The following is a 20,073-nucleotide window of genomic DNA, read 5'->3' as shown; positions in this document are numbered from 1 at the left end:
GAAAAACATTTTTAAAAATAAAATTTCGAAAATTAGTAAGAAAAATGAAAAAGATTTGATTTTTGAAAAAGTTTTGAAAAGATAAGATTTTTAAAATTGAAAATTTGACTTGACTTGTAAGAAGCAACTAATTTTAAAAATTTTTGACTAAGTCAACTCAAATTTTTGAAAATTATGAGAAAATTAAGGAAAAGATATTTTTTATTTTTGAATTTTTAAGGATGAGAGAGAAAAACACAAATATGACCCAAAACATAAAAATTTTGGATCAAAACACAAGATGCATGCAAGAATACTATGAATGTCAAGATGAATACCAAGAACACTTTGAAGATCATGATGAACATCAAGAACATATTTTTGAAAAATTTTTTGATGCAAAAAAAACATGCAAGACACCAAACTTAGAATTCTTTAATGCATGGACACTATGAATGCAAAAATGCATATGAAAAACAATAAAAGACACAAAACAAGAAAACATCAAGATCAAACAAAAAGACTTACCAAGAACAACTTGAAGATCATGAAGAACACTATGAATGCAAGAATTTTCGAAAAATGCAAGAGATTTTTAAAACATGCAATTGACACCAAACTTAAAAATTGACTCTAGACTCAAACAAGAATCACAAAATATTTTTGATTTTTATGATTTTATTATTTTTTTGTATTATTATTATTATTTTTATCGAAAACATTCTTTAGAAAAACGAAAATAAAGAAAATTTTTGAAAGATTTTTGAAAACCTTTTTGAAAAGAAAATAAAAAGAAAATTACATAATCTGAGCAACAAGATGAACGGTCAGTTGTCCATACTCGAACAATCCCCGGCAACGGCGCCAAAAACATGGTGGACGAAATTGTGATCATCAACAACGGCTCCAAAGACTTGGTATCGCTCTCAAACATAAATTACACTTTGTCACAACTCCGCACAACTAACCAGCAAGTGTACTGGGTCGTCCAAGTAATACCTTACGTGAGTAAGGGTTGATCCCACAGAGATTGTTGGTTTGAAGCAAGCTATGGTCATCTTGTAAATCCCAGTCAGGCGGATTTAACTAATTTAAGAGATTATTGGTTTTTCGAATAATAATAATAAATTAAATAGAAAATAAAGATAAAGTTACTCATGTAATTCAATGGTGGGAATTTCAGATAGGCGTATGGAGGTGCTGTATTCCTTCTGAATCTCTGCTTTTCTACTACCTTTATCCAATCCTTCTTTCTCCTTTCCATGACAAGCTGTAGGTAGGGCATCACCGTTGTCAATGGCTACATTCCATCCTCCCAGTGAAAATGGTCCAAATGCTCTGTCACAGTACGGCTAATCATCTGTCGGTTCTCGATCATGTTGGAATAGAATCCCTTGATTCTTTTGCGTTTGTCATCACGCCCAGCAATCGCGAGTTTGAAGCTCGTCACAGTCATTCAATTCCGGAATCCTACTCGGAATACCACAGACAAGGTTAGACTTTTCCGGATTCCCATGAATGCCGCCATCAATTCTAGCTTATACCACGAAGATTCTAATTAAGGAATCCAAGAGATATGTGCCCGGTCTAAGGTAGAACGGAAGTGGTTGTCAGTCACACCTTCATAGGTGAGAATGATGATGAGTGACACGGATCATCACATTCATCATGTTGAATTGCAACGAATATCTTATAATAAGAACAAGTCGAATTGAATAGAAAAGAGTAGTACTTGCATTAAAACTTGAGGTACAGCAGAGCTCCACACCCTTAATCTATGGTGTGTAGAAACTCCATCGTTGAAAATACATAAGTGATGAAGGTTCAGGCATGGCTGAATGGCCAGCCCCCAAAACGTGATCACAGGATCAAAAATACAATACAGGATGAAAATATAATAGTAAAAAGTCCTATTTATACTAGACTAGTTACTAGTGTTTACAGAAGTAAGTAATTGATGCAGAAATCCACTTCCAGGGCCCACTTGGTGTGTGCTTGTGCTGAGCTTGATCTATCCACGAGCTAAGGCTTCTCTTGGAGTTGAACACCAAGTTGTAACGTGTTTTGGGCGTTCAACTCTGGTTCGTGACGTGTTTCTGGCGTTTGACTCCAGAATGCAGCATGGAACTGGTGTTGAGCGCCAGTTTACGTCATCTAATTACAAATAAAGTATGAACTATTATATATTGCTGGAAAGCTCTGGATGTCTATATATTTGAAGTTATGTAGCTCCATAAAATTCATTTTGAGTGAAGGGATGTCAGATTCCAACAACATTAACAGTCCTTTGTCAGCCTCCTATCAGAGTTTTGCTCAGGTCCCTCAATTTCAGCCAGAAATTACCTGAAATCACAGAAAAACACACAAACTCATAGTAAAGTCCAGAAATGTGAATTTAGCATAAAAACTAATGAAAACATCCCTAAAAGTAACTATATCATACTAAAAACTACCTAAAACCAATACCAAAAAGCGTATAAATTATCCGCTCATCACCTTGCATCCCATCTATTTGAGCTTTTTCTGCTTCTATCATCGAACGAAAATTTGGGATTAGGTGAACTATGCTATGATGTGTAAGCACATGGTTGTGCTTCATGATGACTTTTTTCACCCTCCACATGTTACTGCTCTTGTAAAGTATATGCACATCCTTGTCTCACAATTGGTCCTTATCTCTGGCTTGTGGGACCTCTTTCTATCCACCCAATTGTAATTTTTTCTATGTCTGAGCCCCTCCCAATTGCAAAAAATCTTTGCCTGACTAGGTTACCTCCTTCGTCCTTAAACATACCCCCTTTCAAATTTTAAAACTATGAAACTTTTCCAACTTCTGATAGAAATCATATGCAACTTCTTCACTTTGAAAGACCTTTCGTAATATGTCGTCATTGGTCAAAGAAGCAACATATCCATAATCAATTCTGTCGTCACTCCTTGTATACAAAACATCTTTGAAATTGACTGCTGCCATCTAGAAAATCACAAACATAAAACGTGACACAAACAACACACAAACAAACCCTACACACATTCTCTTATTTACATTCATAAATGTTGTTAACGTCGTGCACACATAACTATATAACTAAACAGGGTTCTATACCCATCCAGTTGGTGATATATTCCTTTCGGATAAAGGAAATTATCTAAACCAATACCACAACATTTAACAATGGCCTAATTTGTCTACACACACACATCACGATAGCCATTGCCACCTAGAATGTACTGACATTGTTGCATATTTTTTTTGTAAAAACCATATCTTGAAACGTACACATCAAAATACCAAATCCATATTAAATCACATAAATGTTCCAAAATAAATAGTAGTAAACTACTAGCCATAGAATCACATTCACTACACAATTACTCCACCTAAGAAATTAATAGGGAGAGAGAAACCATAACATACCTTTTGTGATAGATTCCTAGTGTATATGAAATTTCCATTGGCGCTAGCTAACTAGGCGAACCACGATATAAAATATTCTTTGGCAATAATGAAATCCACACTCCAACTGCTGCACCATCTGAGTAGAACGGCTAGGATTTTGAGGTTTCTTTCCCTTCAATCGTAATTGATGAACGTCTTCTTCTTTATTTTTTTAATTTACAATGCCCTTTTTTATTATATTAATTTACAGTCCTATTTACCTCTTAACCCTACCTGAATTCTACTCATGTTTTCTACTTCTAGATTATTAGGTTGATAAAACCAACGATCCCCTAACTATTGGCCCCATTTCAAAAATTACAAAACAAAATAATATTTCACTGAGTAATCATGCCAAAATTACATGGCCCAATACAACGCGTTCAAACAGATCGACCCATAAGGCATCCTAGCAAAAAAATATTTAGTTACATAGTTGCATTAACAATGACAACTTACGATTAATCTTCTACCATATGACTGGCCCACTTCTGAAAAGGACTTTTTATTGCGTATTTTGTCATGGTAGTGTCTGTACATGCTGACTACTAGGTCCGTCTAATCTCATATGCATTGTGCAATAAGGATACACAGTTGGCATCTATACGTCTGGATGTTTCATGACATCCATACCATAGACTTTGCAAAAAAAAAACTTTTAAAATCACATTATCATGCAAACAAAATTTAGTAAAGTACACGTATCCTATCATCATTGCTAGAATGTCTGTTTCTGTTTTTTAAAACGTTTTATACGTCTGAATTTGAGTCGTCCCTAAAGAAAAATCATAGACGACATTCGTAGATTATGTGCATTTAAGGAGGAATAAATTATTTTATTTATGAGATTTACTCTAAAACTAATATGTAAAAATTATTAAATAATTTCATTATGTAATTAAGTTATTTAAAAATATTATATTTCAACTATGATCTTATAAAAAAGAAATTATTCACATAAAAATATAGTTTTAAACTAATTGAATTTACGTTAACCATATAAAAGTTAACTAATAATAAATACTATACTGATATTAATTAATTAATTAATTAATTGATTTAATTTTTTTTTAAAAATTAATGTTGCTTGTGTTTAGTTTAATTGGAGTTAATAGTTAAATTAGTCATGAAAAATAAATTATTTTTTAAATTTATTCTTAAAAATGTTTATTAATTAAATTAGTCCTTCAAACATTACAAATTAATCATGTTTATTCGATTTTTATTAATGATTAATATTATAAAACGTTAATTGATAGTATACATAATATTTCATATATTTAATTAGATATTACTTAGATGTGTTTATGAAAATCTATCAATTTAATATTTTTTTATTTATATAAATTCTAATCCCAATATAATATAGTGACTAGATAAATTTTTCGTAAACATATTAGATTAATGTTCAATTAAATATATTAAGTGTTATATATATTGTCAGCTAATATTTTATATTATTAATTGTTGATGAAAATTATTAATAGAATAATAAAAAAATGATTAATTTATAAATTTTAAAAAATTGCATTGAAAAAATATATATAAAATTTTACAATAGCTTTTATAAAATATTTTTATATATATTAATTTGATTATTAACCCTGCTTAATTGGTTACTAGAAAGAGACAAACTAAGATTAAAGCGTGACACATAAGAATGGATAAAAAGAAGATCCTCAAGAGGAAGCAGCATCAGCTGCAAGTGGAGGCGGAGCTCCACCGCCTCCCTAACCAGCAACCAAAATCAAAATCAGTTCGTGTTTCTTCTAAATCAGCCACCACCGCCACCACCACCGCCACGAATCCATACTCTTCTCACAGTGGCCCCACTCCACAAGAATGCCTCTCCCTACGAGACACCCTCTTAGCCCTCCACGGTTTCCCTCCCGAATTCGCCAAGTACCGCAAGCGACAACACGTTGACGACAACCACCACCACGCCGCCACCATCCCGCCGGAAACCGTGCTCGACGGTTTGGTCCGAACAGTGCTCTCTCAGAACACCACCGAGTCCAATTCCCAAAAGGCGTTCGATTCCCTCAAATCATCCTTCCCCACCTGGGAACATGTACGTAATTCCATTTCTATTTGTGCCCTGATAATTCACATTGGGGGTTTTTAGTGTAGTTATAAAATTACTTATCTGCTGTTCCAATTCGTTCCTCTTTTTTTGGGTGGAAGGTGCTTGGTGCGGATTCGAAGGAGTTGGAGAATGCGATTCGATGCGGGGGTTTGGCACCCACGAAGGCTTCGTGTATTAAGAACATGTTGCGTTGCTTGCTGGAGAAGAGAGGCAAGTTGTGCTTGGAGTATTTGCGAGACTTGTCCATTGATGAAGTTAAGGCTGAGCTCTCTCTTTTCAAGGGAATTGGTCCCAAAACTGTAAATATTCTTTTCCCTTTTGTCTTTTGTTTTCAGCTTATTGATTGCTAATGTTTCTCAATGCAGCATATTGTAGGAACATGTTTTAATTAATGCAGCATATCTTAGTTAGAAGTATTTCCTGGTAGTTTGAGCAAGATTGCATCTGTGTATTGCATTAGAAACTTTGTTCTAACAATATGTGGTATTTGGCTTGATTAAATAAATGGAATAGGACTTGATCAATCTGTTAACACAGAGGAGCTTGGTATAGAGGAGGCAGTTTACATTCTATCCTACAGTCCTACCAAGATTCATTTGTTATAGGGATTCGGGATCATTTGGTAGATTGGCTTCTAGGAACAACTTTTGAATAGTAGTGAAGTCCTGAGTCTTGACTAAGTACGGTCAGCTACATGGATTGACATATTTTAAGGAAAAACTTAATTACAAAACAACTAGAAAAGGAGGCTGATGGGCATGTGTCTTTATTGGGATCTTGTGTTCTGTAATTGCTGTGACTGATCACAGCACAATATTGTAGGGTTAAAATTTTGCTCTGACCATCCTTTTTAATGCATGTTGGATTTTCTTATCCGAATATGGTTTGGACATAATCAGCTTTTCTGTCATCATATTGCTTATGTTATATGACACTGTTATCTTCATTAATCTTTTGACCAATAGGAGGAGAATTTTCTATTCATGTCTTAATTAAGAAAGACCTGTTTTGGGGATATATTGGATACACATTCATTCTCCTCGATTCGTAATAGTAATGGAAATTGCTTCCTTTTTTACAACCAAGAAAAAAAAATAATGACTGCCTCTCATGGTATGTGTTTAATAGTTTATTGTGCTAATAATCCTTAAAACATGAAAGCTAATAACAGTGATGATTCCATTTCTTCCTAGTAGTTAGTATTATCATGCTGAAATTCTAAAATTTCTCCCTCTACTCCCTTTTGTTTATCACCATTACATTTTGGTGCATCTTTAAATCAATTGATTTTGATACAAATTGTATTAAGATATGTTGTTCAACTTAAACAAACAGTTAACCAATAACAAAGCCTTATCCCACTAAGTGGGATCAGCTATATGTTTCAAATGACGCCATTGCATTTTGTCATAAATCATGTCTGGAGTCAACCCATTAAGATACATTGTTCAAATAACGCACCAAAAGGTAACAGCAATAGATACAAAAGGAATAGAGGGAGTAGGATTCGATCTAACACAGATGTGTCTTCCATTTCTGGTTTGTGTTGTGTTTGCTAAAGTATGGAATTGATAATAGGTGGCTTGTGTGTTGATGTTCAATCTTCAGCTAGATGATTTTCCCGTTGACACTCACGTAAGTATTATGACTTAATCATTCTGTTTACAGAACATGAATTCGTTTTTCTATTCCTAACACAGTTGAATATTTATGCAGATTTTTGAGATAGCAAAAACAATTGGTTGGGTGCCAGCTGCTGCTGACAGAAACAAGACATATCTTCATCTAAACGAAAGGATCCCAAATGAACTTAAATTTGACCTGAATTGTCTCATGTATACACATGGGAAGCTTTGCCGTAAATGCACAAGTAAAAAGGGTAACAAGCAAAGAGAGAAATGTGACGATAATAACTCCTGTCCTTTATTGAATTATTGTAAAGAACCAGTTTGAACTTTGATGCTCAGAACTTGTATTGTATAGAGCTAACTAGTGGTAATAACGTAGGCTGGAGACTATTTTGAAGTGTTAGTTGAATTGAAAGAGAAGCTCACAATTATGTGGTAAGTGAGTCGGTCTCACCGTCTCACTCAACACCAAGTGACGTCTACTAGTATTTCAAAGGTTGCAGTTGGTTAGGAAAACAGAAAATAGAATAAGGCAGAATATTAAAAACATTACAAAAAGGATAGAGATATTAAAATTAATATTTTTATATTTATTTAGCGAGAAAATTAAATATAAAAACATAAATTATAAAAAAATAATTCTCATTTTTCATAAAAGAAATTTAGAAATAAATATAATGATAAAAATATAATTATAGAAGATTGATATGAATAATGAAAAAAAATTAAGGTGTATTTTTTGAGAGTATTTTTTTGTTTCTTCTATTAAAAGAATATAAAATATATTTAGTATTTTAAAGTACAATGTTTGTGATTATATTTTATTGGTTAAACATAATTTTGTATTTTTATATTCATATTTTAATGATGAATTTTTTATTTTAACAAATAAAATAAATGTAATAATTACTAAAATAAATAATTTAAAAAATATTTACAGATTTAAATTTCTGTCTTATCTCGTTTATCTCGTTTATAGTGTAAACGAGATGATATTTCATATATCTCGTTTACATGAGATAAGTCATGATTACGCCTATAAGTAGAAGTCGTTTATAGCTTGGGTCCCAATTTGACTTAGTCAACCTCTTTCTTCCTTTTTTTTGATCCTTTTCTATTCTATTTTAGATTGATACGGTGATGACGTGCCAAGCCGGGAACGACGGAGACATCAACAAGCTGAACGAGATGTCGCATTACGTTGGGGCGGCCGACTTTGAGGTTAGTTGCGTTCTTTTTGTTTAATCTAAGTATGTGGTCATTGTTAGAGTAGTCCTGAAGTGACAAGAACGTAGTTAAATGGTTTAGTGATAGGTCTCTAGAAGGAACTCTGTTTTTCTTGTGGTAGGTTGTTAGTATTTATAACGTTCTAATTAGGAAAGCTTTCTGGCATATGTAATTTAGAGACATGTATAGGTTAGAAACATGGAAGTATGTTCTTAAGTAGAAGTAACTGTAAGTTAGATAGAAATATTTGCTGTGTAGCACGTTAAGGTGATTTAATTACTAAAAAAAAAGTAAGAATTCAGTAATGTGCATAAATTTATGATCATCTGTTTATAAGGTTGATTTTTTTTATTTTTCAGAGGTCTTGCCTTCTACTGCCCCACGCGAGTGAGCCATACCCTTCCTCCACCCGACGCCATCGTCCCGTATTTGCCTGAGGCCAGATTTGGCGACACGGTGCCACTCAGGGACTTCACTTTTGACAATTTCCTGATTTCGGCACTCGTGAAGTTACAGCATTCGGAGACGCACACGTTTCATCTCCCGTGGGGTTAGGTCACTATCACCCTACAGGACGTGGCGTACCACCTAGGCCTACGCGCACACGGTAACCGCGTTGGGGGGTGCCTTCGTGACTTCAATAGGTCGTACGGCACGGAGACGTGGGCTATGGTGGAGCAGCTGCTTGGTGCCAAGCTAGCAGACTGTGCAGAGGAAGGAGTCCTTCACGCTTAAGCTCGTGTAGCTGCGGGATCATGTCTGCCAGATGCCCCGAACAGAAGACCCGAAGACCCTCCGACAGTACGCTAGGTGCTATATTATGTTACTTATCGGAGGGTATTTGATGACAGACAAGTCCAACAACCTGGTGCACATACGTTGGCTACCGCTTTTCCGGGACTTTGGGGAGTGTAGGGCACTTTCCTGGGGATCGGCTGTGCTGGCCTAGACGTACCAGTCACTTTGTTCGGCGGCACAACGAGGCGTCACGGACATCGCCGGTTGCACTCCGTTGTTGATGAGTTAGATCTATCAGAGATTTTCTCAGTGGTGTCCACCAAATAGAGGAATCTACCAGTATCCGCTGGCTGCAAGGTAGCAACTGTTTATTTATGTATTTCCATTATATATTGTTGTCACCTCATATGGGATGTTACTTAACGAACTATATATATCTTCTTGGAACCTGTCAGGTTGGTTGGATTGCAGCAGTAGAGTACGGATCAGCATCAGGCCAGGGTCCTGCATTGGAGAGTTTCGATCAATCGGTTATGGTTCGACGAGGTAAGCCATGAAATATAATATATTATGATTTTATGAGGTTATGTATAGTTTTACATTAAATTTTTTATATTTACATAGATATCATGTGGTTAATTATGTAAGTAAATCTTCAATTCAGTTTGCATGGAGAGTCTACGATGACCCTGCGATGCAGGCTTTGTGCCCGCCATGGTTCCGTGACGAGGAGGAGTGGGGGACGTGGTTGTCAGCTGTCTCCCTAGTGTGCTCAATATTGTACGGTTTCACCACGTTGATCGGGGAAATGGAAGTTCAATGGGGAGCAGCAAGTGCAAGGCACTCCGGTGAATCTTGACAGGTATGAATGGTGTATTAATGTTCGAAACTTATATGAGTTTAGATGTTTGTTATTCTGATAGTGATAGTCATTTATACACTGTCGATAGTGCCGGAATTGGGTGAGGTGGAGGTAGGACATGGCGCGCCACAGTCTGGATAAGTGTCTTCGGAACACATTCATCCTCATTCCCACCATCGGACGAGTCGCTGTCTGCATTGTCCGCCACGTAATCATCGTCCGACTCCTCCTCGTCCTCCTCTGCCTCATCCATTGGAATGGCGACATGAATGGGCGGTGGTGCGAGAGGTCGGTCGTCCTGTACATAGGTCGAGTGTACGGAACTCCCACCACCACTGTGTCCTACCTCAGCGGAAAGCTCCATTACCTGCTCCACCATGATTCTCCCATGAATGTCGAACATCAGTGGCACATGCTTGTCCCCTTGAAGTTCGAATAGTCGAAACCGGAAGACTCCGTTATCCATAGGTGCCAGCAACCTATACGCCACCCTTCCGATCTCCCTCACTTCTGCTGAACCACTGCTGCATTCAAATTTCCATTTCTGTTTGAGATCTAGCCAATTTCGATTCTTATCTTGCTTTGATAATTGTTGCAATTTAGTTTCTCTGGCTTAAATTCTGAATTTCCAGTCCTTAAATCCCTTTTTCATTCAAGCAATTTATATTTCTTGCACTTTAAGTTACCGCAATTTACATTTCTTGCACTTTAAGTTTCAGTCATTTAATTTCTTGTTCTTTAAGATTCAGCACCTCTACTTTCAATTCTCTTTAATTTCTACAAATCATCCCTCTCCCTTTACATTTCCTGCTATTTACTTACTGTTGGATACAAAATCACTCAACCAATACTTGATTCGCTTGACTAAATCAACCACTAAACTAAAATTTCTCAATCCTTCAATCCCTGTGGGATCGACCTCACTCCCGTGAGTTTTATTACTTGATGCGACCCGGTACACTTGCCGGTGAGTTTTGTATTGGATCGTTTTCCACACATCAAGTTTTTGGCACCGTTGCCGGGGATTGAAATAGATTGACAATGATTAAGTGAAGTGGAGATCTAGATTAAGCATTTTTTTTCTTTTGTTCTTAACTAACATATTAACTGTTTGACTAGTTACCTAAGCTAAACAAAACCTCATTCTAGCAATAGATTGAAGTTTCACTGGTTTTCTGGTTCTGTGTGTTTCTTGTGTTTTGTTTATATGACAGATACAAGAAGAGCTATACCCACCTTTCATGAACAAGACGAACAAACCATTAGGAGATTAAGAAGAGCTGAAAGAGGGAAAAACATTGTTGGAGAGGAGGAGTCAGAAGAAGAATTTCAAGACATGGAGGAACGTTCAACCAATCCACCAGAAGGAGGGGCCAACAATAACCCACAACAGAGGAGGGTACTGGCCTCCTATACTTTTGCAAATGCTAGACATTATGGGAGTAGCATTCTCTCCCCTAATGTCAATGCAAATAACTTTGAACTGAAGCCACAACTCATCACATTGGTCCAAAACAACTGCTCTTTTGGAGGAGGACCATTGGAGGACCCGAACCAACATCTATCCACTTTCTTGAGGATCTGTGACACAGTTAAAAGCAATGGAGTGCACCCTGACATATACAAGTTGCTATTATTCCCATTCTCTCTCAGGGACAAAGCCATTCAATGGCTAGAAACATTTCCAAAGGAGAGCATCAACACTTGGGATAATTTGGTGAGCAAGTTTCTTGCCAAATTTTATCCCTCTCAAAGGATCATAAGATTGAAGACTGAGGTGCAGACATTCACCCAAATGGATGCTGAAAATCTATATGAGGCATGGGAAAGATATAAGGCCCTGCTGAGGAAATGTCCACCAGAGATGTTCACTGAGTGGGATAAGCTGCAGAATTTCTATGAAGGACTCACTCTAAAAGCTCAAGAGGCACTTGATCACTCAGCTGGAGGATCATTGCAATTGATGAAAACTGTGGAGGAAGCTCAAAACTTCATTGATATGGTGGCCAACAACCAATACTTCTTTGCTCACCAAAGGCAACGCCAACCATCACAGAGGAAGGGGGTGCTAGAATTGGAACGAGTGGATACAATTTTGGCTCAACACAAAGTGATGCAGTAGCAGATTCAGCAACAATTTGAGCAAATAGCCAAGAGAATTGATAGCCTACAAGTTGCATCAATGAGTGCCACAAGCCAACCATCAAATCCTTGGGGGCAGAATGAGGAGAACCAAGAAGAACATCAACAAGAGCAAGTGCAGTACATGCACAACCAAAATTCCGGATCAAATGAGGTGTATGGTGACACCTACAATCCATCTTGGAAGAACCACCCAAACCTTAGGTGGGGAGATAACCACAACCAAAACCAACAACCATGGCAGAGGAACTTAGCTCAAAACACTCCAAGAAACAACCAAAATTACAACCAGCAGCCAACTAACCAAAATCCTTACAGAAAACCTCAAAGTAATTACCCCAACTCCAGCCATTATCCATCCAATAACCAAACCATCAACCAAAATACTTACCATCATCCATCAACACCCCAAAACCAACCAATCTCACAAGATTCTCAGAGGATTACTAATCTAGAGATGCTCATTGAGAAGATGATGAAGAACCAAGAAATGACAACAAAGAACCAGGAAGCTTCCATGAAGAGCCTAGAGAGGCAGATTGGACACTACCAAGCATATTTCTATTGAGAGACCTTCAAGCACACTACCAAGCGACACCATTCCTAATCCGAAAGAAGAGTGCAAAGTTGTGCAACTAAGGAGTGAAAAGACATTGGTGGACAGCAACAAAGGGGCAACCAAGAAGCCTATGGAGAGTGACAAAGAACCAACAGAGAAAGAGGGAGCTAACGACAAGAACATAACAAGCAAGAATGTCCCAGAAAAGCTCACAGAAGAGAACAACCAACCACAGAATTTAAAGAAGGGAAAGCAGATCATGGAAGAGCCAAATCCAAGACAGCAGCAAGTGGAGAAGAGTCTTATACCTCCACTACCTTATCCACAGAGATTCCATAAAGAAGAAAAGGATCAGCACTTTCATAAGTTCCTCGAGACTTTCAAGAAGCTAGAGATCAACATACCCTTGGCTGAGGCATTGGAGCAAATGCCTTTATATGCCAAGTTCTTGAAGGAACTTATCAACAAGAAAAGAAGTTGGCTGGAGAAGGAGACTGTGCTGCTCACTGAAGAATGTAGCGCTGTGCTTCAAAAGGGAATCCCACCAAAGCTTAAAGATCCAGGGAGTTTTGTAGTTGCTTGCACCATAGGCAAAATGACATTAGACAAGGCTCTTTATGATATTGGAGCTAGTATCAATTTAATGCCCCTGTCCATGATGAGGAAGCTTGCGATAAAAGAACTCAAACCCACTAGGATGTCACTAGTCATGGCTGATAGATCAATCAAGACACCTAATGGAATTGTGGAGAATCTGTTAGAAAGGTTGGGGAGTTTATCTTCCCTGCGAATTTTATGATCTTGGACACTGAAGAGGAAGGATATAATTCAATCATCTTGGGAAGACCATTTCTAGCAACTGCAAGAGCTATTATCGATGTGGAAAAGGGAGAGATGATCTTCAGAGTACACAATGAGCAAATGGTCATAAATGTTTTCAGGTTAATGCAACACCCTCCTGAGCAAGAGGATTACCTGAGAGTGGACATGATAGAAAGCCTGGTGGAAGAAATGTTAGACATTAATCATCATGAGCAAGAAGAGGAAAATAATCAAGAGACAAGAGAGGAACAAGCAGCTGAGATCTCTATTGACAAAGAGGTGAAACCAAGCAAGAAGGAAGAAGTACAAAAACAAGAACTGAAGCCATTACCCACCCATCTCAAATATGCATTCCTTGGCACATCAGAGAGTTTCCCAGTGATCATCAATTCATCCCTGACAAAAAAAGAAGAAGGAGAACTTCTTGATGTACTCAGAGCTCACAAGGATGCTTTAGGATGGACCATTGATGACCTGAAAGGTATCAGCCCTGCAGTGTGTATGCATAAAATCCTCTTGGAGGACAATTCCAAACCAGTGGTTCAACCTCAGAGAAGGCTAAATCCCACAATGAAGGAAGTTGTCCAGAAGGAAGTAATGAAGTTGTGGAATGCAGGGGTAATCTACCCTATATCTGATAGCTCATGGATAAGCCCAGTTCAAGTGGTACCAAAGAAGGGTGGGATGACAGTCATTGTTAATGAGAAAAATGAACTCATTCCCATAAGAACTGTGACAGGATGGAGGATGTGTATTGACTATAGGAGGCTGAATGACGCCACACGCAAAGATCACTTCCCACTCCCCTTCACTGACCAGATGCTTGAAAGATTGGCCAACCATGCTTACTTTGCTTCCTGGACGGCTATTCTGGGTATAATCAGATAGTGGTAGATCCAAAGGACCAAGAAAAGACTTCATTCACATGTCCATTTGAAGTTTTTGCCTATAGAAGGATGCCGTTTGGGCTATGCAATGCCCCAGCCACCTTTCAAAGGTGTATGCTCTACATTTTTTCAGATATGGTCGAAAAGTTTTTAGAGGTTTTCATGGACGACTTTTCTGTTTTTGGTGACAATTCCAATGCTTGCCTAAAATATCTAACTCTTGTCTTGAAACGGTGCCAAGAAACTAATTTGGTTTTGAACTGGGAGAAGTGCCATTTCATGGTGCCCGAGGGGATTGTTCTTGGTCACAAAGTTTCAAGAAAAGGGATAGAGGTTGACAAGGCAAAAGTGGAGATCATAGAGAAGCTCCCTCCACTAACTAATGTGAAATCTGTTAGAAGTTTCTTGGGGCATGCAGGATTTTATAGAAGGTTTATCAAGGATTTTTCTAAAATAGCCAAACCTTTGAGTAATCTGTTAATGATTGATAATCCTTTTGTTTTTGATGAAAACTGCCAGCATGTCTTTGAAACTTTAAAAAACAGACTCACAATAGAACCAATCATCACACCCCCGGATTGGAAACTACCTTTTGAACTCATGTGTGATGCAAGTGATATTGCAATTAGTGCTGTGCTTGGACAAAAGAAGGGAAACTTGCATCATGTCATATATTATGCAAGTAAGGTGTTGAATGAGGCTCAAAAAAATTACACCACAACAGAGAAGGAATTATTAGCTGTAGTTTATGCATTTGATAAGTTTAGATCATACTTGATAGGGTCCAAAATTGTGGTTTATACTGACCATGCTGCCCTTAAGTATTTGATGTCAAAGCAGGATGCTAAACCAAGACTTATCAGGTGGATATTGCTCCTACAAGAGTTTGACATTGAAGTAAAGGACAGGAAGGGCACTGAAAATCGAGTTGCTGATCATTTGTCGAGGCTACCACAAGAAACAATTCAAAAAGCCTCCCAACCCGTGAATGAAAGCTTTCCAGATGAACACCTTTTATAGATCCAGCAAACACCTTGGTTTGCTGACATAGCAAACTACAAAGTGGGGAGGAAGATACCTCAAGAGTTCTCTAAGCAACAAGTGAAGAAGTTAATCAATGAAGCAAGGAAATTCTTGTGGGATGAACCCTTCCTGTTCAAGAGATGTTCTGATGGAGTGATTAGAAGGTGTGTCCCTGAGAGTGAAATAAGGGATATATTGTGGCATTGCCATGGCTCAGCTTATGGTGGACACTTTGGTCCAGAAAGTGGAGACTTTGGTCCAGAAAGAATAGCTGCAAAGATACTGCAGAGTGGCTTCTATTGGCCAACTATCTTCAAAGATGCCAGAGAGTTTGTTCACCAATGTAATGAATGCCAGAGAGCAGGAGGATTGACAAGAAGGAATGAGATGCCGCAGAATTTTATTTTGGAATTAGAATTATTTGATCTATGGGGAATTGACTTTATGGGACCCTTTCCCCCTTCCTATTCTTTCAGATATATCTTGGTAGCAGTGGAGTATGTGTCAAAGTGGGTGGAAGCCATAGCCACAACTACTTGTGATGCGCAAATTGTCCTTCAATTCCTCAAGAAGCATATTTTCACTAGATATGGAGTGCCCAAGGGTCTTATTAGTGATGGTGGTGGTCATTTTTGTAACAAACAAATGGAGAAACTTCTTCATAAATATGGAGTTATTCATAAAGTAGCCACACCTACCACCCTCAGACTAATGGGCAGGCTGAATTAGCAAACAGAGAATTGAAGAAGATTCTAGAGAAGACAGTAGGAAGCACAAGAAAGGATTGGGCTAGGAAGTTAGAAGATGCACTCTGGGCATACAGAACAGCTTTCAAAACTCCCATTAGGAAGTCCCCCTTTCAGCTATTATATGGCAAATCTTGTCACCTCCCTGTAGAGCTTGAACACAAAGCTTTTTGGGCTACTAAACTCTTAAATCTTGACTCTGAAGCAGCAGGGGAGAAAAGGTTGTTACAGCTAAATGAGCTGGATGAATTTAGGCTAGAAGCCTATGAAAATGCCAAGATATACAAGGAAAAAGCCAAGAGGTGGCATGACAGGAAGATCTTGAAGAAAGAATTCAAACCTGGACAGCAAGTACTCTTGTACAACTCACGACTCAAGGTGTTCCCTGGCAAGCTTAAATCTAAGTGGACTGGTCCATATTTGGTAATCAAGGTTTTTCCTTATGGAAGTATTGAATTGCTAGACGAAGCAACGAAGAGTCAATTCACAGCAAATGGTTACAGAGCAAAACTATACCTAGGAGGACAATGGGACTAGGAAAAAGATGTTCAGAGCCTACAGCCTTCTTGAAGCAACAATGAAGGATGTCAAGCTAGTGACAATAAAGAAGCGCTTGTTGGGAGGCAACCCAACTTGAGGTAGTTTTCTTTTCATAGCTTTTTCAATAAAAATGTTGAATAATTAGTATGCATTGCAAGGAGCTAAGTTTGGTGTTGCACACCAAAACAATTTAAGGAAGAATGAAGGATTCTAAGTTTGGTGTTCCACCAAAATCTCATTTAAAAACACATTCTCACTTCTTGCACAATGCTAGCTCCAAGCAATCAGACAAATTATTCAACTATTTAACTGCTTTCTAGTTTTAATCCCATAACCTTTAGCAAGGACACAAGGTTCCACATATGGTTAACTTGTTGCATTAGAGGCAGTGGCAAGCAATTAAGTTTGGTGTTCCTACACCAAAATTAATCCAAAAGACACACTCAATTTATGCATACTAACCATTCATTTAAGGGCTTGAGAAGCAAGAAAGTTTTGAGAATTATGCAGGAAATTAGCCAACAATTGAAGACAATTTGCATTGTGACTCAAAAGGGATACAACAAGAGGAAGAATGAAAAGCTGCAACCCAAAAGGTTGTATCTACACTTAATCCTTATTGTTGTGAAATGTTTTAATTCAGGAATTCTTGTATGTCTTGCTAAAGTGTTCATCTAGTTGCAAGTGAAGTTGTTTGATTAAGTATGCTTATCTGCATAATGCTTGTCATTCATCACTTAGCTTTAAATTTTGTTTTGTTTCCCATATGCTTGAATAAAAGAGAAATGTTTGAATTAGAAAGTAAATGTCCAAAGTTGCATAAGTTAGAATGGAAGTTAATGGTGGTATATGTGTTTGATTAAATGCATAACTCATGAAATAGATGCTGCATAATGTCATTTTCATTGAAGTGTGAACTAGCTTGCTGTCATAAAGGTTTCTATCAGTAAAGAAAAAAAAGAATCCCTTGAGAACAAAACAAAACAGAAAGAAAAGGAAGAAGAAAAAGCCAATGTGGCAAGAAAAACAAATAATAAGGCTAGGCACCAATAGCTTGGACCCTAGGACACATGCCTGTGGTGTTCTTGTACTAGGATATGCTTGGATAAGTAAATTCTAAGGGATATTTCAAAACCTGGCCACTTAGATCAACTGATTTGGGATGGCCAATTGAAAGTCCACAATAAAGAGCAACCTAGCTACAAAACATTTAGTTATCCAAAGAGGTGCTAGGCATCAATGATCCTAGGAGGAAATAGTGAGCCATGTGTCTGTGGTGAAGAAATGTTGAGTAAAAATAAAGCCAAAGGCTGTTGCAACATTTGACACCAATCCTTCAAAGAATAATAAGCTTGTTAAGCAAAATAAGAAAAGAAAAGTTAGCAAAGGAGCAAGTAAAAAGTAAACCTTATAATAGCAAGCTTAGTAAGCCTTTGAGGAAAAGTGTATATTATGTAACAACAAACAATAACTGAGTTATCATTGTCTGCATAAAAACTCCATGAACCAAGTTCTACTAATTGCCTAATAAGGATATGTATGCTTTTCTTTTTCATTTCATTTTCTCTTAATTTTGATGCTTGCTTGGGGACAAGCAAGATTTAAGTTTGGTGTTGTGATGACAAGTCATCATATACCCATTTTTCAAGCTAATTTCACTTGTTTCACTAGTTTTTATGCACTTTCTTGTACTATAAGTAAGCAATTTAGAGTGAAATTGCATGTTTTATTTGAATCAAACAACCACCATTTAATTGATGCTAAATCATGAGGTTTAAGCTAAATTTAATTGAATTTTAATTGATTTATAAGCCTTGTGAATTTAATGATACTTTGATTGGTTGTTTTGATTATTTGTAGGTGAAGAAAAGAAGAAAAGAATGAAGCGTGGCTTAAGAAAGCGTGGCCCAAGGAAGAAAAGAGTGTGGCGCATGGAAGGAAGGAAGCCACACTGCTCTCCACAAGAGCACACTGCCCTCCAAGGGAGCACAACAATGAACCAAGCATTCAAGGCTTCACTGCCCTGCCCTCCTTGAGGGCGGAGCACAATTCAAGGCCAAGAAATAAGAGAAGGAAAAATTCTGCCCTGCCCTCCTCAAGAGCAATTTCGGGCTCCTCATGGAAAAATTCAAGGAAATTGTTCTCCAAGTGCCACCCATGGGTTTCGAACCAAGCTCAAGAGGGAAGGAAGTAGCGTTCAAATGAAAGGAAAACAAACCAAAATTAGCTTGTTTTCAACCTCCAAGGATCGAACACAAGACCTTGAGCAAGCAAGAAACTAGGCGCTACTTTGGTGCCAAGAAAACCAAGAAAAAAGGGGCAACAAAAGCCATCCAGCAAGTTTCGAACTTGGGACCTCACCCAAGAACATGGAAAGCTTGCGCTACCCACAAGGAGGGCAGAGCAGCATTCCTTGGTGCATGGCGCACAATTTGGCACGGCCAGCACGCAGAATTGACGCGCAACAAGGGAGCTTGGGCGCACATCCTTGGCGCATCACAGCACGGGCAGGGAAGCAAGGCACGCACCATGACACCACTGCCCTGCTCTCCACAAGGGCAGGGCAGCATCCTAATGCCTCTCCCATACTTGGCACGCTAATTGGATCCACATGCAAGGCTTCCCTACTCTGCCCTCCACAAGAGCAAAGCAGCCTCTTGGGAGCAATATGGGCTGAAACTCATCTAAAAATCCAATTGAATTCAATTCTTCACCCATCTTTCAAGCCCACTCAAAATTATTAGATCCAAAATAGAATGTGTATAAATAGGTGTTAGTTAGGATTAGAGGAGGAACTTACTTTCATTTTAATTTTCATCCTTAGTCAACTTGAGAGCTCACTTTCCATTTTTCTATTTTCTGTAATAGCTTGAGAATTGGAGGAGAGAATTCACTTCTTCTTCCTCTGATCTTTTTGTTTTCTTTACTGGGTTTTGTTTGAGTCTTGAGTGTGAAGAATTGAGGAACTTCTGCATAATTGAGTTAAATTTCATTTCCTTTACTGCTTCAATCTTCAATTTCTCTTTACTTGCTTTGTGAACTTGGATCTAGGAAGGCAATTGAGATCTAGATTCTGCTATCTAGTCTCTGGAGTCCTGAGATCTGATTTTCTTTATGGTTCTTCTGCTGAACCACTGCTGCATTCAAATTTCCATTTCTGTTTGAGATCTAGCCAATTTTGATTCTTATCTTGCTTTGATAATTGTTGCAACTTAGTTTCTCTGGCTTAAATTCTGAATTCCCAGTCCTTAAATCCCTTTTTCATTCAAGCAATTTATATTTCTTGCACTTTAAGTTACCGCAATTTACATTTCTTGCACTTTAAGTTTCAGTCGTTTAATTTCTTGTTCTTTAAGATTCAGCACCTCTACTTTCAATTCTCTTTAATTTCTGCA

General features: G+C 37.7%; 1 protein-coding gene across 5 annotated transcripts; it reads left to right on the top strand.

Annotated features, from left to right (window-relative positions):
* The first annotated feature begins 5,024 nt into the window (after nucleotides 1-5,024).
* Nucleotides 5,025-19,688, top strand: LOC112695848 (putative DNA glycosylase At3g47830). 5 transcript variants are annotated; one of them, XM_072199401.1, is made up of 10 exons: nucleotides 5,033-5,489; nucleotides 5,603-5,803; nucleotides 7,083-7,139; nucleotides 7,221-7,383; nucleotides 8,261-8,353; nucleotides 8,719-9,454; nucleotides 9,553-9,643; nucleotides 9,762-9,959; nucleotides 11,174-17,274; nucleotides 18,539-18,880. In XM_072199401.1, the coding sequence occupies exons 1-5, from the start codon at nucleotides 5,079-5,081 to the stop codon at nucleotides 8,263-8,265; spliced, it is 837 nt and encodes a 278-aa protein (XP_072055502.1). In that variant the 5' UTR covers nucleotides 5,033-5,078; the 3' UTR covers nucleotides 8,266-8,353; nucleotides 8,719-9,454; nucleotides 9,553-9,643; nucleotides 9,762-9,959; nucleotides 11,174-17,274; nucleotides 18,539-18,880. The 5 variants fall into 5 exon arrangements, with proteins under 5 accessions (XP_025604151.1, XP_072055502.1, XP_072055505.1 ...); XM_072199404.1 differs by lacking the exon at nucleotides 11,174-17,274 and having other exon boundaries at nucleotides 18,539-19,688; XM_072199397.1 differs by lacking the exons at nucleotides 11,174-17,274; nucleotides 18,539-18,880 and adding an exon at nucleotides 10,048-10,640.
* Nucleotides 19,689-20,073: the final 385 nt, after the last annotated feature.

Source organism: Arachis hypogaea, chromosome 1, assembly GCF_003086295.3.
Source record: "Arachis hypogaea cultivar Tifrunner chromosome 1, arahy.Tifrunner.gnm2.J5K5, whole genome shotgun sequence".
Lineage (NCBI taxonomy): Eukaryota > Viridiplantae > Streptophyta > Magnoliopsida > Fabales > Fabaceae > Arachis > Arachis hypogaea.
Note: the sequence above shows the minus strand (reverse complement) of the source record. Positions and strands in the feature narration are given on the sequence as shown.